This window comes from Eleutherodactylus coqui, chromosome 8 (assembly GCF_035609145.1).
Source record: "Eleutherodactylus coqui strain aEleCoq1 chromosome 8, aEleCoq1.hap1, whole genome shotgun sequence".
Lineage (NCBI taxonomy): Eukaryota > Metazoa > Chordata > Amphibia > Anura > Eleutherodactylidae > Eleutherodactylus > Eleutherodactylus coqui.
In genome coordinates, this window is record NC_089844.1 from 49642873 (window position 1) to 49668477 (window position 25605).

The 25605-nt window shown below is 48.3% G+C and overlaps 1 protein-coding gene across 6 annotated transcripts in view; it reads right to left on the reverse strand.

The window, feature by feature from the left end:
• Positions 1–267: 267 nt before the first annotated feature.
• LOC136576370 (putative methyltransferase DDB_G0268948) overlaps positions 268–25605 on the reverse strand; it is a 111518-nt gene continuing 86180 nt past the window's right edge. For 5 of the 6 annotated variants that reach the window (XM_066575604.1, XM_066575606.1, XM_066575609.1 and 2 more), the window contains 4 exons: positions 20697–20834; positions 6886–6948; positions 5102–5189; positions 268–457 (listed from right to left, as the gene is read on the reverse strand). In XM_066575604.1, coding sequence (XP_066431701.1) covers positions 5102–5189; positions 6886–6948; positions 20697–20834 — 289 coding nt within the window. In that variant the 3' untranslated portion in view covers positions 268–457. The remainder of the gene's footprint in view (positions 458–5101; positions 5190–6885; positions 6949–20696; positions 20835–25605) is intronic. The other variant, XM_066575605.1, reaches the window with a different exon arrangement.

Here is a 25605-nt window from a genome sequence, read left to right on the forward strand (position 1 = left end):
ATATGGGTCAATAGACCCCATTTCATTTCATCCTGTAAGTGAATAAATACCCAATCATGGCCAAAACTACCACAACCCGTATACAATACAAGAAGTGGAAAGATCCAAATATCTTATTACTATGTCTAATGTACCAATTTATAAGTAACTTAACCACCAAGATATATTAACTATACAACATGAATAAGGCTCATAGATAGATTCAATTTTATTAAAGGTCACAAAAATTGGCAAAATGCTCCCAATAAAAACAGTCAGAAAGCCATGTGTCATTAATCAAGATATATTTTTATTGCAATTTCATTACCAAATTTAAACTTGAGAAACAACCAATTTCAAAAGTGAATACATCCAAATCATGAAAAGGGCAACAAAAAATTAAAGAAGAAAAAAGGAAAAAAGCCGGTATGTGAATCATCAAGGAGCCCAGAAGTATCCATAATCCAACATACGAAATCTATAAGAAAAGAGAAAAACAACAACAAAATTAATTTATATATATCAATTATCATAGCACATTAAAAGTACAAACATATAACACACATGAAATAAATTACATATACAAAAAACATATTGCATATATCGTATCCATAACACTGATCCCTCTGCCTATAGAAAACAAGGATGGGATTATCCAGGAAACACATATTTTAGGTTGATATTGAGAACTCATAAGTGGGGAGTTACATAATAGTCCAAGTTAAGGCCCCTGGGATGTAACGTATCCAGGGTGTGAATCCACCTCAATTCCTTTTTTAATAGCAACAGTTCTCTGTTGCCCTCTCGCTCAAGGGGTGGAACATACTCAATAATTTTAAACTTTAACTGACTAGTTGAGTGTCCAAATTCAAGGAAATGTTTCGGAATGGGTAGTTCTCTGGCTTTGATGCGTATAGTACTTTTATGCTGATTTATTCACAAATCGTATCTCTTGAGTAGTTTCACCCACATAGGCCATTCCGCACGGGCATGTTATTAGATAAATTACATAACTAGACCTACAGGTTAGGTGTGTATGGATTTTAAACGTCTGACCAGTATGCGGATGCTGAAATGTATCCCCCTTGATCAAATTGCTGCAGTCTGACTATACTTTGGCTACAGAAATGTTACAGGGGTCCGCCTATACTCTTGCTACAGAAATGTTACTGGGGTCCGCCTATGCAGTTTCTACTGAATGGTTTGAGGAGTTCGCCTATACTTTTGCTACAGAAATGTTACTGGGGTTCCGCCTATACTCTTGGTACACCGATGTTTCAGGGGTTCGCCTACACTCTTGCTACAGAAATGTTACTGGGGTCTGCCTATTCCTTTGCTACAGAAATGTTACTGGGGTCCGTCTATGCAGTTTCAACTGAATGGTTCGAGGGGTTCATCTATACTTTTGCTACAGAAATGTTACTGGGGTCCGTCTATACTCTTGCTACAGAAAGGTTACTGGGGTCTGTTTTACCTATCTGGCACAAATACACTGACTGACTTGGGCAGAAATGTGGGCCAAAGCCAGGGTCCTTGGCGGGGTGAAACTCTGCCATGTTTGGACACTTTGATTTCTTCCTGTGTAATACCATTTTTTTGCACTGACAGCATAGGCAAGCCCAAGGAACTCAAAGACTTCCCATTACAGCGTTGAGCTATCTGACACCTACACAGAAAGAAGTGTGTGGGGACCCATGGATTTACCATTGCTATTTAACTCACGGCACCTTGGGTCACACAAGGTGGAGTTTGGGACCGAGCCTGACCCAGGGCCCACTCACGAACTTCCCACACAGAGTATTGCGGGTCCTACCTCGGTCATGGTTTCTCGGCCTTATTATGCCACCTCCTCCTCCTGCTTGGGGTCTGGGGATCAGCGCTGGACAACATGTATTTTCTCTCATGTTACCACAGTTATCTGAGACACTGGTTTGGGCCAAACAAAAGAGGCGTTACTGCGTTAATGGAACGTTCACAGCTGCACAAGCATTCTGAGTCCGCTTTATGCCCACAATCGCTGAGGGTGTGATCCGAGCAGAGGTCCTTGGCCGGGTGAAACTACCATGTTTGGGTGCTGTGATTTCTTCTTGTGTAATACCATATTAAAGTTCCTTGGGCTCGCCTATGCTGTGGGTGCACAAAGACTTCCCATTGTGTTTTACCGGTCTGTCACAGATACATTGACTGACTAGGGTAGAAATGTGGTCCGAGGTCCTTGGCGGGGTGAAACTCAAAGACTTCCAATTGCGGTGTTAAGCTATCTGACACCTACACAGAATGACTTGTGTGGGGACACATGGATTTCCCATTGCTATATAACTCGCGACACCTTGGGTCACATAAGGTGGAGGCTGGGACAGAGCCTGACCCTGGGCCCGCTCACGTGCTTCCCACACAGAGTATTGCTGCATTGTGGAGATGTGTAGAAGTGCTGGCACCTGAGTCCCCTTTATGTCACGTTTGCGTCTCCTGACAATTTTGTGACGGAGGTGGCACGGGATTGGAATGAAGATCGTACGTCAATTTATCATCAAAAGAGGGTCGCTGCCTGGCCCTGCCAACAGTCTGCAGTGTGTGCCTCCAGCTCCTCCTCACCTAGTATGCACCTATAAATAGACATGATGGTGGTGGGGCTATGAAGCAAGCATGTGGCATGAGGGCAGATGAACGCTACGCAGGGAAACTTTTGTGTACGCTGTGGATGGAGGGTCATGCGAGGGGGGGGGGGGGGGGTTGGATAGCAATGCCAGCATGTAACCCAGGAGAAGAGGAAGCGGTGTCACCCGCAGGCAGTGATTGTCCTTGGTTGCAGGTAGTATGGTGCTTAGCTAAGATGTGCCAGCGCGTGTGCCTTGCTAATGAGCGTTTGTCCGAAGTAAATTGTTGGGGGGGTGACCGCCAGACTCTTACCCCCATTTTGGCTTAAAAGTGGGACCTGGGAGCCTCAGATGCAGCCATGCATGCTGCACTTCCCTATCCGTTTATGTGGTGATTCCATGACTTTCTGATGTTTTCTGGTGTTTGACAAGTCATCAGCTATGTGGAGCATCGGTCCCATACAAAAATGCTTAAGTCCCCCATTGACTTCAATGGGGTTTGTTACTCGAAACGCACTCTGGAGCATTACGAAAAGTTCGACTCGAGCAACGAGCACCCGAGCCTTTTGGTGCTCGCTTATCTCTAGTGTTAACACTTCATTGTGCTGATATATTAGATGAGCCCCTGCAAACTCTTCAAGTTGGTTGAATAGGTCCACAGTAGTAGAACTCAGCACTCAATGGGTTGCCTGAATACACTACCTGCGTACACACTGCCAGTATTTATCGTAAGGGCCCAGGCTGGTTTATAAGTTTCTAAACATGCACAGAAACCTAAGTTTGTGCATTGTGTTGATGAATTAAGTTTTTTTCTTAGGTTTATAAATACATTGTAAACATCAGAAGAATAGAAGTGTGTGTACTAGTGGAATAATACCATTTCTAGCCATTATATGACTTGGATCCTGTATTTTTCTACATTTGACCCTCTGCAAGGTGTGCATATGTGCAGGGGCTTGGACCAGATGACCCCAAAGCTCCCTGCCAACTCTACCATCCTAGGTTTCTCAGTCCTCTCAGAACTAGTGGAACATTCCTGGCTGCTGTGCTGTGTTGTATAGACTGTACACAGACAACTGAGTTGTGATTTCTGTAGCTAAATCATAGCAAAAAGTGACCTACCATTAGCTTGTAGGCAGCATCTATGTGAGTCCCTTCTTCCCCTCTCATCCGCTTTGCTCTCTATACATTTTAATGAGCATAATAACTAATCTCCCTACTCCACCCCTGTTCCAAGTTCTGCATGACTCCTGTCAATCAAAGCACTAACGACCACGGTCTGTGAGTTACATGCTCCACCCCTGATCACATGACAGTAACATCATCGCAGGTCCTAAAACATTAAACATGCAGAGCCTTAAAAGCAGTTGTGTGCTAATAAGAACTGTGATGATGTCACTGTCATGTGATTAGTCACCTGGGCTCCGAGCTCCACCCTTGATCACATGATGGTGATGGCATCACAGGTCCTTCACCTTATTAAAAACCTGCAAAGCCAGGTGCCTATTTTTATATTCCACAACACTTCTGCTCAACCCAACCCAAACAACCAATCACTGTGAATCAGCTATCCCAAACAACCAATCAGGTTGCGAATTGAGCAGAAGTGTTATGGAATATAAAAATATGCGAGCCAGGCAGCAGCTGTGTGCTTACAAGACCTGTGATGATGCCACTATCATGTGATCAGTCACCTGTGTGAGAGAAGTCCAAGTCACGTGACCAGAGGGTAATCAGTGTGTGCAAGACTTTGCTGTGCCGCTTCTGATCCATGTTATATGGGATGAAGAATGAATGTAGCAGAGCGGTGTGTGTGTGCGTGCGTGGCGCGCACGCGTAGCAGAACTGCGCGTGCGTGGCGCGCACGTGTAGCAGAGCCGCGCGCCTGAGACGCTTAGCAGAGCCGCGCGCCTGAGACGCGCACGCGTAGCGGAGCCGCGCGCCTGAGACGCGCACGCGTAGCGGAGCCGCGCGCCTGAGACGTGCACGCGTAGCGGAGCCGCGCGCCTGAGACGCGCACGCGTAGCATAGCCGCGCGCGTGAGACGCGCACGCGTAGCGGAGACGCGCGCGTGAGACGCGCACGGGTAGCGGAGACGCGCACGTGTAGCGGAGCCGCGCGCGTGAGATGCGCACGCGTAGCAGAGCCGCGCGTGTGAGACGCGTACGCGTAGCAGAGCTGCGTGTGTGAGACGCGCACGCGTAGCAGAGCTGTATGTATCATTGGTCCTAAACCAGCAGGTCCTAATACACCAGCCGTGTGCTTACAACTTCATTCCCTTTCACTGTATTAGTAAGTGGCACACTGCACCACCAGAAACACTGCTACTATAATTTCTTAATAACTACTAGTAAACTAAGAGCAGGCAGTGAGCAAGCTAAGAGGAAGGGAGACAGCAATTTAGGATGATTTTTGTTTTTCAGCACATGTTTATCATTTTAGATTTAAAAAAGTAAACTGCAGCTTTGCTAGTTATCACACTGGCTATCATATAAGTATAAGATGTATGAAAAGTAAGCTTCCACCTAATCTTTGCAAGCAAGGACACAGTAGTGTTTCATTTGCACGTTCAGCTGGACAGAATCAGCCTTCTCTCCAAGTATTTCTTGAAATCTGTAAAAAAAAAAATAAAAAAACAAGGAAATTTTGCAACATTAAAAAAATGAATCTTTATAAGGGCTCCCACAAACTTACGATTGCGTTTTTTGTTAACGCGATTGTCAATGGGACTTTCTACTGTAAAAAACGCAACTCAATGCACGCAATTGCGTTTTTGGTGCATTGCGTTGCGTTTTTAACATTAGAAAGTCCCACTGACAATCACGTTAACAAAAAACGCAATCGCAAGTGTGTGGGAGCCCTAAGACTTTTTAAGCTCTCATTAAAGGGGTTTTCCAGGGAGAATACTATTGATGACCTATTCACGCCCATAGTTGATCAGCTGGGGTCCGGCGCTCGGGATTTTGACCAATCAGCTAAGCGGGCGCATGCTGTCAGCACCGCAAATACACAGGAGTGGGAGCGGAAGCAGCGAAAGTCTCTGCACAGACCTCTGTGTAGTGACTAGCGCTTGTAACTGTAGGCACAGCTCATGTTGATTTTAATGACACCCGTGCCTGCAGTTACAAGTGGCAGCCACTACATAGAGGTCAGCGCGGAGATTTCCGCAGCTTTCGCTTCAACCTCTGTGTATTTGCAGTGTTGACAACATGCACCTGCTCAGCTGATCGGTTAGGGCCCCGAACAACAGACCCCAGCCAATTAATTGTTGATGACCTATCCTGAGGACAGGTTATCAGAATTTTTATCCCTGGAAAAATCCTTTACATTTTGTACTTTCTGATATACTAAGACAAGCGGTCAGGTAAAAACACCAGATTCCTCAATATCCAGACAGCCAAACTGCAAAATGGAGGAGCAATTGCACAGATGCTAGGTTCTGATGAACAACCACTCCCAACACCTTACTTATATTGTGGGGGATAGTTGCTTAGTATTCTTCTTGCACAAAAATAAGGCATATACAGGGTGTCCGGCCAAATGGTCCGTGTAGTGCACCATGCAGGATCACAACCTATTAATTACACCATATTTCAATCCAGCGAGCTACCCTGCACCTCATAGGTGAATCACATTGGCAAATACAGAGCAGAGCTGTGTGTGTGACGCATGTATAGCAGAGCTGTGTGTGTGAAGCACATGTAATAGAATCACATTGGCACTTGCACCCTAGGCTATCCCAGCATTCAAAACTACACTGCATGTTATTGATAAATACTGAGGCATTGAATACTTCCTGAATACGTACGAGGCATCCGTTAATATTTTGTCCAAAATACAGAAGCTCATAAGCCTGAGGCAAGGGTCCTTGTTTTGAGTCCCTACATTAACATCAATCAAAATCACAAAATAGGAAAATATAAAAACAGACAAAAAGATCACAGAAAATGGCCATATACTTACTGATATATTAATACAAAAGGTAAAAACACCAGATGCCTCAAGATACTGACAGCCAAATTGTAAAATGGAAAGAAACAAACAAACTTATTTTAAAAATTAAAGCTATTATACTTAAAGGCAATTTTAGGTCCCAAAGTCACAGAAAAATTTATGAATATAAGTTTATAACAACCTTTGATACGATCAGAAATCATTTGAATCTCAGAGGGGGGGTTCATACACCAGTGGAGAATATGAGATATGAGAAACCCAGAGCAGTGGTGTTTACATGGCGGTAACCCCATAATATTATAATATATATGATATATGGGATATAGAGATATGGGATGATAGGAATTAGGCTTACCTGTTGATTCCCTTTCTGGATGTCATCCTGACAGCATACATCTGAAGGTTGCCTGCTGGACACCTGTTGGGACAGGAAGCGGAAAATACAAAAGGCAACTCCAACCACCAGCTCACCAGTGTGTACCAAGTAACTACAGTGACCTGGCTTTGCTCAACAAATGTTTCTTTAATATGAAAATCATAAATTACAGTACGTTACTTCACATGAACACAAGACTCAAAAGGGGAGGGAAAAGCCGCTATGCTGTCAGGATGACATCAAGAAAGGGAATTAACAGGTAAACCTAATTCCTGTCTTCCCCTCGTCATTCTGACAGCATACACCTGGAGAATGCCAACAACATGGGGGCTTTTTTATTGGGGGGGGGGACTACCGCCTGTAGTACTTTACGCCCAAAGGCCATATCCCGGTCGGCTTCAGAGTCCAGGCGGTAGTGCTTAGTGAACGTGTGAGTACTGGACGAGGTGCCGGCCTTGCAAATTTGGTCTGTTGTTGCCTGGGCTCTCTCTGCCCAGGAACAAGCGACTGCCCTAGTGGAGTGGGCTTTAATTTAAGGTTGCTCAGGGGGGAAATCCCTTGGGACTGGTATGCGTCCTCGATAGCCCTTCTAACCCATCGCGCTATGGAGTCCTTAGTAGAAGCCCCTCCTCTTCCCGGACCCTGAAATTGAACAAAGATTGTTAGATTTCCTGAAGGAATTAATAGCCTCCAAATACTTTGGGACTGCCCGCCTGACGTCTAAGTTATGGAATCGCTGTTCCTTGGTGTTACGAGGATCCTGGCAGAAGGAGGGAAGGACTATAACCTGTTCCCTATCAAAATCCGTAAGGACTTTGGGCTGGAAAAAGGGGTCAGGTTTGAATGCTACCTTGTCTGAAAATACAATCATGTAGGGGGTCCTAATGGAGAGGGACTGAATATCCCCAATCCGTGTAGCGGACGTGATGGCGACCAGGAAGACTACCTCGTAGGAAAGGATCCTGATAGAGAGCTCCTCCAGGGGCTCAAAGGGATGTTCAGAGAGTGCCTACAGTACTAAATTAAGGTCCCAGGGAGGCATTGTTTCCCTAACGAAGGGGTGAAGTCTAACAGCCTCTTTAAGATATTTCCTTATCAGCCTATGGTCACCTAAGGGGGAATCAAAAAAGGCTCCCAAGGCGGCTACCTGGACCTTGAGGGTATTAGGACTTTGTCCCATATCCAGACCATCCTGCAGAAAATATAAGATTTGGCTGATGTTTGTCTGACTGAGATCGTGGATGCTATGACCCAGCCACCTAGAAAAGGTATCCTAAATCTTGACATAAATCTTCCTGGTAGATTTCTTAAGACTCTCACATAAGGTAGATACTACTCTACCTGACAGACCCTGGTTCAGGTATTTTACCTGTTCAGTTTCCAGGCCGCCAGTCTGAACCTCCGGACCTTTGGGCATAACAGAGGGAGATGGAGAGGGTCCTGGGTCGAGAGAGCGGCCAGCAGCGATAACCAGGGTCTTTTGGGCCAGAAAGGAGGTACTAAGATAACAGAGCCTAGAGACCCCCGGATTTTCCTCAAGACCAGCAGGATTAGAGGTATGGGTGGGAAGGCATAAGCGGGATCCTAGTCCCAGGTGTGAGAAATAGCGTCTATTCGCAGTGAATGCCTGTCTGCTCCCCTGGAGAAGAAACGGCGGCATTTGGTGTTCTCCTGGGAGGCGAACAAGTCCACCTGTGGTGTCCCCCACTCTTCTGTAATTAGACGGAATGCATGCAGGTGAAGTGTCCACTCCCCCAGGTCCATCTGTTTGCAGCTGAGGAGATCTACTGTAAGGTTCTTTGGACCCCTTACGTGGAAGGCTGTGATGGAGATTGTCCGTTATTCTGTCCAACCAAGAAGGTTCGCCACCAGGCCTTGGAGTTGTGGATTCCGGGTAGACCCCTGGTAACGAATGAGGGACACAGTTGTCACATTGTCTGAAAAGATTTTAACGTGTCTACCTCTGATTTCTGCCTTGAAGCCTAGAACTGCCTTCCAAACGGCACATTGTTCTTTATAATTAGAAGACTGAGCCGCCTCCTCCTGTTTCCAGCCCCCATGGACGTAATAAGGTCCCAAGTGGGCTCCCCTAGCCAGTCGCACTAGCATCGGTGAAGATAGAGATTGGGGATGCAGGGTACCAGACTGTGGATCTGGCGAGGTGGGACCATGACAACCACCACTCTAAGGTTTCTTTGATCCTGGGGAAAAGGGAAACTAACCGATCTAGGGAAGAAGCTGATCTATCCCAATTACTGAGGATAAACTCCTGCAAGGTTCTGCAGTGAAGCTGATCCCATGGGACCACCCCAATGCATGATGTCATGAGGCCAAGGACCCGCATGCCTTTCCTAATGGCAATTTTAGCGGAGAGAAAAAGTGCCCGACATTCATCTAGCAGGGGATGACCACGAACCTACGGGGAGGGAGGAGGAAAATTCAATTCTATAGCCCTCCTTAATAAGGTGCAGGGCCCAGGGACTAGAGGTCACTTCCTCCCACCTGGAGGCAAACCGCCTCAGTCGACCCCCGATGTGTAGGATCTTAGCCGTAGGTGGCCCTTAGGGAGATGTCTCACTCTTTCCGCCTTTGGGGTAGGACCAGCGTTCGGTCTTCCCTTTCCCTTTATACGGTCTGGTGGGAAATGATGGAGGGTAGGAGGAGGAAGGGCGCCTGAAGGTCCTCTCCGTAGGGAGCCTGTGGCTCTTGTCCGATGTCTTCTCCAATGAGTCTAGGAAAGGCCCGAAAATCCTGTGGCCCTGGAACGGCAGGGCGCAGAGCTTATTCTTGGAGGTACTATCCCCAGTCCAGGCTTTGACCCAAACAGCTCTCCTAGCTGTATCGGAGTGAACTGCCGAGCAGGCTCCAAATCTTACGGACTCCATGGAGGTGTCCGCCAGGAATCCTGTTGCTAGCTGGAGTAGAGGCAAGAAACTGGCAATGTCCTCCCTGGAACCCCTTTGGGCAACCAGTGACTGGAGCTGGTCCAACCAGACAGTCATGGACCTCACAACAGATGTGGCTGTGATATTCGCCTTCATAGCTAGGGCAGTGACTTCCCATGCTTTCATTGAGGAATTCACTTTAGCGTCTAGTGGATCCCGCAACTGCAAGACGTCCTCGAAGGGTAGGGCCGCTTTCTTGGATATCTTGGCCACCGCTAGGTCCACCTTGGGGGCAACTTCCAAGAAGTCAACGTCGTCTGCGGAAAATATCAGGCGATGCCTGAATTATTTTGGAAGGGAGAATTTATTTACCGCCTGCCTCCACTTTGATAAGATCAGCTGCTTCAGGATGTCATTAACTGGAAACGTCAGTTTCGGTTGTGGTCGAAGACCCCGGAACAGGCTGTCCTCTAACAAAGACTGTTGCGGAGCCTCATCCTCCACTTGCATAGTGCGCCTAACTGCGCTCAGCAGTTGGCCCATGTCTGCCGATGAGAAGAAATACTTTTTAGCATCTTCCGTCGGTGGTGCAGATTCTGAGGGGGGGGGGAGGGCTTCCAGGAGACCCTCTTTTTAATCAGAGTCTTCCATAAGCATCTGCCTCACCCTTTTAGCTGGAGGGGGAAGGGGAAGACTGGAAAGAGATGCCTCTATTTCTTTGCGGATTACAGCACAAATATTCCCCATGGCCGAGGAGCCTTCCTCTCTGACCACCTTGGCTGTACAATTCACACAAAGCGGCATACAAATGGGATATTTGCGAACCCGTTTCTTCAGATCTCGTTTTTTTTGCATATCTCTGTCCAATAAAAAATGAAGGTAGGCAGAATTTCCAGCAACATTCAGAAAATACATATCAGAAAACCCGTAATAGGTTTACTTACAAGTAAAATGTCCTTGGTATCTTCCCTGGCTGACATCCTGCATTCAGAATCCAGACAGACAGCAGCAGAAGGAAAGTTGGTCTTTAAATTTTGAATTTGGCGCCTTCCCGACTTCGGCCACGCCCACTTCATGTCACTGCCCCATGACGTGGCAATGCCCGGACCCGGGGGACACTCTGTACTCACCTGATGGAGTCGGCCGCCGCACCTGCAGCCGAGAGGGAAGCCAGAAGCTGCTGCCTTCTGCCACTGCTGCGCCCAGTGCCACACCAGACGCTCCTGCGGCCCCCCGAGAGAGGGACGACCATGAAAGGAGGAGCGCTGCAGGGCCAGGTACCGGGGATCTTGTTCCTCCAGCCAGCGAACCCCATGGGCAGCATACTGGGAGGATAAAGGTTGCTGTATGGTATGGTCCTGCGGGTGAGGGGTCCTCTTACGTGGTCTCACCAGCGCAGACATTGCCAGCCCAACAGAGAAGATACCCCCCAGGGCAGACAGGCTGCTAGAGTTCCTCTTCTCCTCCGGCATACACCTGGAGGTTTCCCCCGCTAGGGCTGTCCTGTTGGGACAGGAAGACGCTGGTGAGCTGGTGATGGGAGTTGCCTTTTGCATTTTCTGCTTCCTGTCCCAACAGGTGTCCAGCAGGCAACCTACTGCTGTGTGCTGTCTGGATGACGAGGGGGAAAGAGATATTGGATAGATATTAGATATGGGATAGATATGAGATATGGGATACGCACAATATAAATAAATAGGTGAATAGATATGAGACAGATAGATATGAGACAGATAGATTTGAGACAGATCGATTTTCACTAGAGATGAGCGAGCACCAAAATGCTCGGGTGCTCGTTACTCGAGACAAATTTTTCGCGATGCTCGAGGGTTCGTTTCGAGTAACGAACCCCATTGAAGTCAATGGGCGACCCGAGCATTTTTGTATTTCGCCGATGCTCGCTAAGGTTTTCATGTGTGAAAATCTGGGCAATTCAAGAAAGTGATGGGAACGACACAGCAACGGATAGGGCAGGCGAGGGGCTACATGTTGGGCTGCATCTCAAGTTCACAGGTCCCACTATTAAGCCACAATACCGGCAAGAGTGGGCCCCCCCCCCCCTCCCAACAACTTTTACTTCTGAAAAGCCCTCATTAGCATGGCATACCATAGCTAAGCACCACACTACCTCCAACAAAGCACAATCACTGCCTGCATGACACTCCGCTGCCACTTCTCCTGGGTTACATGCTGCCCAAACCCCCCCCCCCCGCACGACAGTGTCCACAGCGTACACCAAATTGTCCCTGCCCAGCCTTCAGCTGCCCTCATGCCACGCCACCCTCATGTCTATTTATAAGTGCGTCTGCCACAGGAAAAGCAGGCACACACTGCAGAGGGTTGGCATGGCTAGGCAGCGACCCCCCCATAAAAAGGGCGGGCCGATAGTCCACAATGCTATACAGAAGCAATGAGAAATCCAATCCTGTGCCACCTCCATCTGGAGCTGCACACGTGGGCATAGCAATGGGGAACCTATGTGCCACACACTATTCATTCTGTCAAGGTGTCTGCATGGCCCAGTCAGACCGCGGTTTTTTATAAATAGTCACAGCCAGGTACAACTCCGCAATGGGAATTCCATGTGCACCCACAGCATGGGTGGGTGCCAGGAAGCCACCGGCGGTACATAAAAATATCCCATTGCATTGCCCATCACAGCTGAGGTAATGTCATGTTTAATGCAGGTGGGCTTCGGCCCACACTGCATGCCCCAGTCTGACTGGGGTTCTTTACAAGTGGACAGATGTAGGTTAAACTCCGTGTGCACCTACAGCATGGGTGGCTCCCTGGAACCCACCGGCGGTACATAAATAAATCCCATTGCATTGCCCATCACAGCTGAGGTAATGTCGTGCTTAATACAGGTGGGCTTCGGCCCACACTGCATGCCCCAGTCTGACTGGGGTTCTTTACAAGTGGACAGATGTAGGTTAAACTCCGTGTGCACCTACAGCATGGGTGGCTCCCTGGAACCCACCGGTGGTACATAAAAAAATCCCATTGCATTGCCCATCACAGCTGAGGTAATGTCGTGCTTAATACAGGTGGGCTTCGGCCCACACTGCATGCCCCAGTCAGACTGGGGTTCTTTAGAAATGGACAGATGTAGGTTAAACTCCGTGTGCACCTACAGCATGGGTGGCTCCCTGGAACCCACCGGTGGTACATAAATATATCCCATTGCAGTGCCCTACTCAGCAGAGCTAACGTCAGATACAATACAGGTGGGCTTCGGCCCACACTGCATGGCCCAGTCAGACTGGTAATATGTACCTTAACAGTAACCTCGTTGGTGGTAATGTGGTGGTGACTGCGAACCTAGTAGCGCGGTTTTATGTAGTTGGTTTTCGGAATGTGGCCATGATTAAGTGGGCCATGGCGGGGGGATGGTGGTGGTGCTCTCTTGTTGTGTCGTTAAAGGTGAAATTCTTGGACTGCCACCAGACGGACCAATGCAAAGTTATTTGCCAAGAATGTTTTCATTGTTGGAGGAGGAGGGGGATGTTTTGGAGGCACTATGTGTCCTCTCCACGTGTCCGTGGTCATATGCACCTTAACAGTAACAGCATTGGTGGGAAATGGCCTTGCCGCCATCATGTCTTTGTGAAGCCTCTGTTTCCACACCCCAGTGACATACCATTAGCTGCGGTATAGGCACAGCCCAGAATTATTAACATTTCAGCGGTAGCATTAGGGACAGGCCCCACTAACATATCACCAGCAGCAGTATAGGGGGAGCGCAGTCTTAGTTCCATTTCAGTAGTAGTAGCACTCAAGACAGGCCCCAGTAACATTCCCATTGCAGCAGTTTAGGGAGATAACAGTCTCTTTCACATTTCAGTAGCTGCAGTATAGACAAGGCCCTAGTTACATTTATGTAGCAAAAGTGTAGGCCAACCCCACACACCTTTCTGTACCATGAGTGCAGGCGAAGAACATAGAAATTACAATGATTACACTGTAGGTGAGGGCCCAAAAAAATTGGTGTACCAACAGTACTAATGTACCTCAGAAAAAATTGGCCATGCCCAACCAAGATGGCAGGTGAAACCCATTAATCGCTTTGGTTAATGTGGCTTAAGTGGTAACTAGGCCTGGAGGCAGCCCAGTTTAACAAAAAATTGGTTCAAGTTAAAGTTTCATCGCTTGTAAGAGCATTGAAACGTATAAAAATTGTTTCGAAAAATTATATGAGTGAGCCTTGTGGCCCTAAGAAAAATTGCTCGTTCGGCGTAATTACGTGAGGTTTCAGGAGGAGGAGCAGGAGGAGGAGGAATATTATACACAGATTGATGAAGCAGAAATGTCCCCGTTTTGGATGGTGATAGAGAACGATGCTTCCATCCGCAGGTGCAGCCTACGTATTGCTTAGGTATCGCTGCTGTCCGCTGGTGGAGAAGAGAAGTCTGGGGAAATCCAGGCTTTGTTCATCTTGATGAGTGTAAGCCTGTCGGCACTGTTGGTTGACAGGCGTGTACGCTTATCTGTGATGATTCCCCCAGCCGCACTAAACACCCTCTCTGACAAGACGCTAGCCGCAGGACAAGCAAGCACCTCCAGAGCATACAGCGCGAGTTCAGGCCACGTGTCCAGCTTCGACACCCAGTAGTTGTAGGTGGCAGAGGCGTCACGGAGGACGGTCGTGCGATCGGCTACGTACTCCCTCACCATCCTTTTACAGTGCTCCCGCCGACTCAGCCTTGACTGGGGAGCGGTGACACAGTCTTGGTGGGGAGCCATAAAGCTGTCCAGGGCCTTAAACAGTGTTGCACTGCCTGTGCTGAACATGCTGCTCGATCTCCGCACCTCCCCTGCTATCTGGCCCTCGGAACTGCGCCTTCTGCCACTAGCGCTGTCGGATGGGAATTTTACCATCAGCTTGTCCGCCAGGGTCCTGTGGTATAGCAACACTCTCGAACCCCTTTCCTCTTCGGGAATGAGAGTGGAAAGGGTCTCCTTATACCGTGGGTCGAGCAGTGTGTACACCCAGTAATCTGTAGTGGCCAGAAAGCGTGCAACGCGAGGGTCACGAGAAAGGCATCCTAACATGAAGTCAGCCATGTGTGCCAGGGTACCTGTACGCAACACATGGCTGTCTTTACTAGGAAGATCACTTTCAGGATCCTCCTCCTCCTCCTCCTCCTCCTCCTCCTCAGGCCATACACGCTGAAAGGATGACAGGCAAGCAGCATGGGTACCGTCAGCAGTGGGCCAAGCTGTCTCTCTCCCTCCTCCTCCTCATCTTCCTCATGCTCCTCCTCCTCCTCAATGCGAGATATAGACAGGAGGGTGCTCTGACTATCCAGCGACATACTGTCTTCCCCCGGCTCTGTTTCCGAGCGCAAAGCGTCTGCCTTGATGCTTTGCAGGGAACTTCTCAAGAGGCATAGCAGAGGAATGGTGACGCTAATGATTGCAGCATCGCCGCTCACCACCTGGGAAGACTCCTCAAACTTTCCAAGGACCTGGCAGATGTCTGCCAACCAGGCCCACTCTTCTGAAAATAATTGAGGAGGCTGACTCCCACTGCGCCGCCCATGTTGGAGTTGGTATTCCACAATAGCTCTACGCTGCTCATAGAGCCTGGCCAACATGTGGAGCGTAGAGTTCCACCGTGTGGGCACGTCGCACAGCAGTCGGTGCACTGGCAGATTAAACCGATGTTGCAGGGTGCGTAGGGTGGCAGCGTCCGTGTGGGACTTGCGGAAATGTGCGCAGAGCCGGCGCACCTTTCCGAGCAGGTCTGACAAGAGTGGGTAGCTTTTCAGAAAGCGCTGAACCACCAAATTAAAGACGTGGGCCAGGCATGGCACGTGCGTGAGGCTGCCGAGCTGCAGAGCCGCCACCAGGTTACGGCCGTTGTCACACTCGACCATGCCCGGTTGGAGGCTCAGCGGCGCAAGCCAACGGTCGGTCTGCTCTGTTAGACCCCGCAGCAGTTCGTGGGCTGTGTGCCTCTTATCTCCTAAGCTGAGTAGTTTCAGCACGGCCTGCTGACGCTTGCCCACCGCTGTGCTGACACGCCGCGCGACACCGACTGCTGGCGACGTCCTGCTGCTGCTGACACATCTAGATTGCGAGATAGAGGTTGCGGAGGAGGAGGAGGAGTGTGGTTTAGTGGAGGAAGCATACACCGCCGAAGATACCACCACCGAGCTGGGGCCCGCAATTCTAGGGGCGGGTAGGACGTGAGCGGTCCCAGGCTCTGACTCTGTCCCAGCCTCCACTAAATTCACCCAATGTGCCGTCAGGAAGATATAGTGGCCCTGCCCGCCTGTGCTTGTCCACGTGTCCGTTGTTAAGTGGACCTTGGCAGTAACCGCGTTGGTGAAGGCGCGTACAATGTTGCGGGAGACGTGGTCGTGCAGGGCTGGGATGGCACATCGGGAAAAGTAGTGGCGACTGGGAACTGAGTAGCGTGGGGCCGCCGCCGCCATCATACTTTTGAAGGACTCCGTTTCCACAACCCTATACGGCAGCAGCTCAAGGCTGATAAATTTGGCTATGTGGACGGTTAACGCTTGAGCGTGCGGGTGCGTGGTGGCTTACTTGCGCTTGCGCTCAAACACTTGCGCTAGCGACGGCTGGACGGTGCGGTGCGAGACATTGGTGGATGGGGCCGAGGACAGCGGAGGTGAGGGTGTGGGTGCAGGCCAGGAGACGGTAGTGCCTGTGTCCTGAGAGGGGGGTTGGATCTCAGTGGCAGGTTGGGGCACAGGGGGAGAGGCAGCGGTGCAAACCGGAGGCGGTGAACGGCCTTCGTCCCACCTTGTGGGGTGCTTGGCCATCATATGTCTGCGCATGCTGGTGGTGGTGAGGCTGTTGGTGGTGGCTCCCCGGCTGATCTTGGCGCGACAAAGGTTGCACACCACTGTTTGTCGGTCGTCAGGCGTCTCTGTGAAAAACTGCCAGACCTTAGAGCACCTCGGCCTCTGCAGGGTGGCATGGCGCGAGGGTGCGCTTTGGGAAACAGTTGGTGGATTATTCGGTCTGGCCCTGCCTCTACCCCTGGACACTGCACTGCCTCTTGCAACCTGCCCTGCTGCTGCCCTTGCCTCCCCCTCTGAAGACCTGTCCTGAGTAGGCGTTGCACACCAGGTGGGGTCAGTCACCTCATCGTCCTGCTGCTCTTCCTCCGAATCCTCTGTGCGCTCCTCCCTCGGACTTACTGCCCTTACTACTACCTCACCGATAGACAACTGTGTCTCATCGTCATCGTCCTCCTCACCCACTGAAAGGTCTTGAGACAGTTGCCGGAAGTCCCCAGCCTCATCCCCCGGACCCCGGGAACTTTCCAATGGTTGGGCATCACTCACGATAAACTCCTCTGGTGGGAGAGGAACCACTGCTGCCCAATCTGAGCAGGGGCCCGAGAACAGTTCCTGGGAGTCTTCCCGCTCCTGAGCATGTGTCATTGTAGTGGAGTGAGGAGGCTGGGAGGAAGGAGGAGCAGCAGCCAGAGGATTCGGATTTACAGCACTGGACGGCGCAGAACTGTGGGTGGATGATAGCTTGCTCGAAGCACTTTCTGCCATCCACGACAGGACCTGCTCACACTGCTCATTTTCTAATAAAGGTCTCCCGCGTGGACCCATTAATTGTGCAATGAATGTGGGGACGCCAGAAACGTGCCTCTCTCCTAATCGCGCAGCAGTCGGCTGCGATACACCTGGATCAGGAGCTCGGCCTGTGCCCACACCCTCACTTGGGCCTACGCGTCCTCGGCTGTGTCCACGTCCTCTAGGCCTACCCCTACCCCTCAGCATGCTGTATTACCAGTAATTTCCCAGCCAGGAAATAAATTGGCGTAAGCCTGCAGGCCAAATAGAATTTTTGCCCTTTTTTTTTAAAGGAAAGGCCCACTGACTATATTCAATCAATAATAAATGTGTTCTGTGGCCTGCTGTGTGTCACAGAAGTGCAGTGTTATTAACTGCAGCAGAGCGGTGATTTCCCAGCCAGGAAATAAATTGGCACAAGCCTGCAGGCCAAATAGAATTTTTCCCCCTTTTTTTAAAAAGGAAAGGCCCACTGACTATATTCAATCAAGTAACAAATGTGTTCTGTGGCCCTGCTGTGTGTCACAGAACTGCAGTGCTATTAACTGCAGCAGAGCGGTGATTTCCCAGCCAGGAAATAAATTGGCGCAAGCCTGCTGTTAAACTTAGCTGGCTGCGTATGATTTTTTTGACGTTCTCCACCCACCACACACGTACCCAGAACGCTGAGGACGGTCAGAGGCAGGCCAAATAGAATTTTTTCCCTCTTTTTTTTAAAAAGGAAAGGCCCACTGACTATATTCAATCAAGTAACAAATGTGTTCTGTGGCCCTGCTGTGTGTCACAGAACTGCAGTGCTATTAACTGCAGCAGAGCGGTGATTTCCCAGCCAGGAAATAAATTGGCGCAAGCCTGCTGTTAAACTTAGCTGGCTGCGTATGATTTTTTTTGACGTTCTCCACCCACCACACACGTACCCAGAACGCTGAGGACTGTCAGAGGCAGGCCAAATAGAATTTTTTCCCCCTTTTTTTAAAAAGGAAAGGCCCACTGACTATATTCAATCAAGTAACAAATGTGTTCTGTGGCCCTGCTGTGTGTCACAGAACTGCAGTGCTATTAACTGCAGCAGAGCGGTGATTTCCCAGCCAGGAAATAAATTGGCGCAAGCCTGCTGTTAAACTTAGCTGGCTGCGTATGATTTTTTTGACGTTCTCCACCCACCACACACGTACCCAGAACGCTGAGGACTGTCAGAGGCAGGCCAAATAGAATTTTTTCCCCCTTTTTTTAAAAAGGAAAGGCCCACTGACTATATTCAATCAAGTAACAAATGTGTTCTGTGGCCCTGCTGTGTGTCACAGAACTGCAGTGCTATTAACTGCAGCAGAGCGGTGCTTTCGCAGCCAGGAAATAAATTGGCGCAAGCCTACAGGCCAAATAGAATTTTTGCCCTTTTTTTTTTAAGGAAAGGCCCACTGACTATATTCAATCAATAATATATGTCTTCTGGCCCTGCCTACACAATTCTGTCCCAGTAGTATTACTGCAGGGCGCAATGCTCTGCACGGCCGATTTGGAAAAAAAAAAAATGTGCAACACTGCTAAAAGCAGCAGCCTGCACAGTACTGCACACGGTTAGATGTGGCCCTAAGAAGGACCGTTGGGGTTCTTGAAGCCTACACTCACTCCTAATACTCTCCTTGCCTAACCACCACTTCTGTCCCTGTAGTATTACTGCAGGGCGCAATGCTCTGCACGGCCGATTTGGAAAAAAAAAAAAAAAGTGCACCACTGCAAAAGGCAGCCTCCACAATACTGCACACGGTTAAATGTGGCCCTAAGAAGGACCGTTGGGGTTCTTGAAGCCTACACTCACTCCTAACACTCTCCCTACAGCAGCTCCAACACAATAGCACTTTCCCTCAGCTAACTCACAACGCATCTGAGGCGAGCCGCGGGAGGGGCCGACTTTTATACTCCAGTGACATCTGATCTCCCCAGCCACTCACAGCAGGGGGGTGGTATAGGGCTGGAACATCACAGGGGGAAGTTGTAATGCCTTCCCTGTCTTTCTATTGGCCAGAAAAGCGCGCTAACGTCTTAGAGATGAAAGTGAAAGTAACCCGAACATCGCGTGGTGCTCGTTAAGAGTAACGAGCATCCCGAACACCCTAATATTCGCCCGAGCATCAAGCTCGGACGAGTATGTTCGCTCATCTCTAATTTTCACTTATCCCATCTCTGGTATTAATCTAAGTGCAAATTAAGTTCACCGTGTCTGTGTCCTCCCATGTGCTCATGTGTATATGTTTAATTATAAATAAATCTGTAGATTTGTTCCATTGAGACTTCTTTCACAGGAGTGCATATTGGCTGGCGTTTTCATGGCCGGCCAATATACGCTTACATCTGGGGCATAGAAGCTTGTGAACGGGCGCGCAAATCTAAAGCTTGTGTGCCCATTCACACAGCATGGGACTCACCATGCCTTCTCCCCCCCCCCCCTCCTTATCACAGGCTCACCTCTCGTTTCCCTCCTGCTCATTCTTTGCAATGGGAGGGTCGGGGGCGTAGCTAAGCGAGAGAGGGCGGTAGCTTAGCTCCACCCACGCCCCGCCACTTGTCCATAGCCATCAATGGGAGGAGGTGGGACAAACCGTTCAGGATCTATCACACAGCTGAAACCGATGGTGCTGATGAACCCAGTTGACTTAAAATGCGGTCAATTATTCCACTTTGCTCTATTGTGCAGGTTTTAAAAAAGACAAAAGATAGGGTTGGACCTATCTATTCTCATATGAGAAAATAATCATAGTGCAAGGCCTATTTTTTCTTATGCATAGGATTATCGTGTGAGAAACATGGCTGTCAAAAGGAAACCATTGAAATCATTGACATCACTGCGTTGGGATTTGCAGGCGTGTTTTTCATGCCCACCAAACTCTCCACAAACATGGCCGTGTATTTAAGCCAATAAATGGGATATGCAGGTAGATTAAGATTGAATCAATGAAATGTTAGGGCTTTTTCACATGGCCGTATGTACGACTATGTTCGCCGCTACAGAGTATAGTTGCCCATGAACTGAATTTTTTATCTTCTTGGACTTTTCAAGCTTCGCGGGAGTTTGAAGAAAACTGTGGGAAGATGGGTCCTGTCTTATCTTATCTGGTAATACTACATGCAGGAAAGATAAGGCAAGTCCTATCTTTTCCCACATGTACTATTAGCAGGTGATAATACTGCTAGTGAAAACAAAACCATTGAAATTAATGGTTTCATTTTGTCCCATTATGTAGCCGTGATTATCACAGTCGCATAATTGGACTAAATTACGCCCATGTGAAGAGGCCCAAAATAAGCAAACATAATGCCATGGCAGCAAGTCATTACACCGTACCTTTTCTCTGTCTGTTTTAGAAATTGCTCTGCTCCTTTCACATCTTTTTCTAGAAATATCTGAAACATACAGACTGACTGGATAAATCCCATAATTTCAGCAATAGACATGTGAAATTTGACTGGTATATCTGTGATCCTGCAAGAAAAGAATGTATGCTTGGGATATAGTTTATCTGATAAAGCTCACACAATGGGATATTTTAATTAACAGGTAATCACAATTAAACAACATGTTTGCATTAGTTGACAAAGCACTTCCTTCGGTCTTCTCATCATGAGATACTTCATCTTTGATCCCACTTATTCCCAGCTCCCTGTTCCATCCATTAACTCTTACCCAGTGCTCACAGTGTACACTTACCTCTGATGAGATGATGTCAAATTCTGTTTTTACTTATATTAAAGGAATTTATCATCAGAAAATCAAAAGTTTGTACCATGCTAGCCAGTTGAAGGGACCTAGGTATTGTAGAAAGCTTGTTGTTTAACTTAATTTCTTTTATTTTGGTTACTAGAGATGAGCGAACGTGCTCGGCCACGCCCCTTTTTCACCCGAATACCGCGATTTTCGAGTACTTCAGTACTCGGGTGAAAAGTACTCGGGGTCGCCGGGGGGCAGGGGGTGCCGTGGGTGAGTGGGGGGTAGCAGCAGGGAACAGGGGGGAGCCCTCTCTCTCTCCCTCCCCCCCCACTCCCCGCAGCAACCCCCCACTCACCCACGGCGCCTCCCGAATTTTTTCACCCGAGTACGGAAGTACTCAAAAATCGCGGTATTCGGGTGAAAAAGGGGCGTGGCCGAGCACGTTCGCTCATCTCTATTGGTTACCCATTAATCCCTTAACGCTACAGGGCATACACTTACGTCCTTAAGGTTTGAGGCTTGTATCGAGGTGGATCGAGGCTTAATTCCACTGCATACAGTGCGACTGTTGGCTGTTTCTTACAGCCAACATCTGCCCGCAACAGCTCTGATCAAATGTACTGCAGGGTGCTGAGCAGTTTCCATGGCAGCTGGGGGCCTGTGGCATAGCTTAATAGATTGCCTGTCAGATCATGGTACAATGTAATACTATGGTATCACATCATACTGCAGTAGTGATTAAACCATTGCAAGTTCTTGTCTCCTATAGGAACTAAAAAATAAAAAAAAATTGAAAAATATTATAAAGAAAAATAAAAGGTAATACAATTTAAAAAAAAAACCTTTTGCCATACTTATAATAAAAAAATCTAAAAGAAAAAAAATAACATATTTGGGACACTGCATCCACAACAGTTTGATCTATCAAAGTAATGCATTATTTATCCCGCACAGTGAACGTCGTCAGAAAAAAAAGAAGAAAAAATGATGCCAAAATTGGTCACCCTGTCTCCAAGAAAAAAAGTGTAATAAAAAGCGATCAAAAAGTTGTAAGCACTCTAAAATGGTAATTGAAAGCAGTGGGATAGCATGGCGCTCCTCTGCCACAGCTGTGACAGGGGGTTCTTTCATCCCCTCGGGGAGTCCCCTCATTACTAAACACTGTAACAGTACAGTCACAGTGTTTAGTCATAAGGGGACTCCACGTGGGGATGAAAGAATCACCTGCCACAGTTGTGGCAGAAGAGCACGTTCTTCTCCCTATGTTTTTAACATAAATGAGATAAGAGAAAAAAACCTCAGCGCTCGCACCGTGGAATAGGTGGAAATAGAATATACTGAAGAGACTAAAGTTATATCACTTACTTCAAGGAGGCGCCTTTAGGGTAGGCGCCTCCTAATCCAAATAGGCGTATCAAATATGGTACCGATCAACAATGATGAACAGGTTCCACGATTTTAATAAAATAAAATAAAATAAAATATAATACACAACGCGTTTCGGCCGCATGCATTGATGCCGACACAACAGATGCCGGTCTGGATTTGGCAGCTTGATTACCTTCATTTGTCACAGGATTACAAGGTACTTTTATCATTATATATGCTCAGTTTTAGTCATACAATGTACACTTGAAAAAGGCCGTGCGGCCGAAACGCGTTGTGTATTATATTTTATTTTATTAAAATCGTGGAACCTGTTCATCATTGTTGATCGGTACCATATTTGATACGCCTATTTGGATTAGGAGGCGCCTACCCTAAAGGCGCCTCCTTGAAGTAAGTGATATAACTTTAGTCTCTTCAGTATATTCTATTTCCACCTATTCCACGGTGCGAGCGCTGAGGTTTTTTTCTCTTATCTCATTTATATCTTCCTCCTTCATGCCATGATTGGAGTTTCCCTCTAGCCGCTCTCTCCTATGAGATTGTTTACAGCACCTAGGAATATTCGTCTTCACCTGGCAATCAAGACCCCTCACCTACTACACTTTTCAGTATCCTTCCAGTGAGCGCCAAATCCTTACTCATCACTCTATGTTTTTAACATGGCATCCAGGGGCTTCACATCCAAGGAATCCCATGATGCAGCTGTCACAGCCGCAGCAGGTGATAGCGATCCCCTCCCATTGCTTTCAGTGGGGCCACACTATATGTGTGAATTTTAGGATCATGTGACCACACAACAAGTGGAAATAAAAAAACAAGTCTGTAGCTTCAGTCACGCGTTTTTTATACATGCCGTCTGTGTTTATTTTTTACGCACCTATACATGCGTGCACCTATACACTCAGCTGACTTAGCACTAATACTTTCTTTTTCTTAAAGAGTGTAAAGACTTTACTAGCCCGGTATTCAGATCAGGTTTTTATTCTAAAGTCATTAAATAACTGCTGGGAATAGGTGCATGAACAGTTGCATGAAAAACTAAGTGAACCTTTTGGAACTACCTGGATTTCTGCATTGATTAATTAGACAAACGCAATCTAACTTAATGAACACCACAGAGACAGTTGTACAGTTCATATATTGTATTGAACCAGTGAATAAACATCCACAGTGCAGGGAAAAAAGTAAAGGCCCTTTAACAATTTTCGCTCCAAAATCGCTCAAAGCCATATTTTGAGCGATTATCGTTGTGTCTGACTGCACTGACATTTGTGCAGTTTTCATTAAACAGTCGCTGACCGTTGTCTTTCAGTGTGCTAAAAGACAACGATGAGCCTTATCAGGGATTTACAGCGGGATACAGCTGATACTATTGTTTCCCTGATGACAGGCGGGGTATGAAGAACAGAGCAGTCCAGCTGGGTTCTCCATACCCCACTCGGAGCGCTCAGGTGTATAACAGCTGGGCACTCTGAGCAGAGAACAGCTGCATGCAGAAGACAAGTGGGGACAGAGCGCAAGGTGATCGCTCAACATTTGAGCAATCGCCTTGCGTTGTAAAAAGAACACAACGATTATCGCTCAAAAATCGCTCAAAAGATTTTTTGAGCGATAATCGCTGTGTCTAAACCAGCCCTTAGTGAACCTTTGAATTTAATAGCCGGTAGATCTTTCTTCAGCAACAATCACCTCCACCAAACATTTCCTGAAGCTGAAAATGAGATTTGAGCAGTTTTGAGGAGACATTTCTGGCCATTTTCCCCTATGAATACAGTATGATTTATTTCATGAATATTCCCAACAACTATTAGCCGGACAAAAGGCTCACAGGGCTCCATCCAGTGAATGGGAGGCCTATTAACATGGCGTTGTGCATGAGGCCTTTGTGTGATTTAGAAAGACCTCATGCACATGGGTGGATTTGCATTGCAGAATCCGGAGCTTCCGCTACCTACAACTCTCTGTGTGCCGTGAATTAGGGCCCAGTTAGTGCTGTACAGTGTGGTAATTTATTTGGGCCCTGCTCTATTCTTAATCTGCCATGATGAGATATAGGGGTAAGGGTCGAGGCCGTGGACGCGGACGTCCAAATGAGGGTGTGGGCGCAGGCCGAGTTCCTGGTCAAGGTGAATCACAGCCGGCTGCTGCAGGATTAGGAGAGAGGCAAGTTTCTGGGGTCCCCAGCTTCATATCACAATTTATGGGTCCGTGTGGTAGACCTTTATTACAAACAGAGCAGTGTGAGCAGGTCCTGTCGTGGATGGCAGAAAATGCATCGACCACCCATTCTTCTACGCAGTCCACTACTCCCGGCTTAGGGACTGCAACTCTGAATCCTCTGGCTGCTGCTCCTCCTTCCTCCCAGCCTCCTCACTCCATGCAAATGACATATTCTGAGCAGGCAGACTCCAGGGAACTGTTCTCGGGTCCCTGCATTGAGTGGGAAAAAATGGTTCCTCTCTCACCTGAGGAGTTTGTCGTGACCGATGCCCAACTTTTGGAAAGTTCCCGGAGCCCGGGTGATGAGGCTGGGGACTTCCGGCAACTGTCTCAAGAGCTTTCAGTGGGTGAGGAGGATGATGATGAGACACAGTTGTCTGTCAGTGAGGTAGTAGTAAGCGCAGTTAGTCCGAGGGAGGAGCACACAGAGGATTCGGAGGAAGAGCAGCTGGACAATGAGGTGACTGTCCCACCTGGTTTGCTAAGCCTACTGAGGACAGGGCTTCAGAGGGGGAGGCAAGTGCAGCAGCAGGACAGGTTGGAAGAGGCAGTGGAGTGGCCAGGGTAGAGGCAGGGCCAGAGCGAAGAATCCCCCAACTGTTTCCTAAAGCACCCACTCACGGCAAGCCTCCCAGAGGGCTAGGTGTTCAAAGGTGTGGATGTTTTTAAGTGAGAGCGCGGACGACCGACGAACAGTGGTGTGCAACCTGTGTCGCACCAAGATCAGCCGGGGAGCCACCACTACCAGCATGCGCAGGCATATGATGGCCAAGCACCCCACAAGGTGGGAAGAAGGCCGTTCACCACCTCCGGGTCACACCACTGCCTCTTCCCCTGTGCCCCAACCTGCCACACAGATCCAATCCCCCTCCCAGGACACAAGCACGAGTGTCTCCCAGCCTGCACCCACACCCTCACCTCAAATGTCCTACACGCC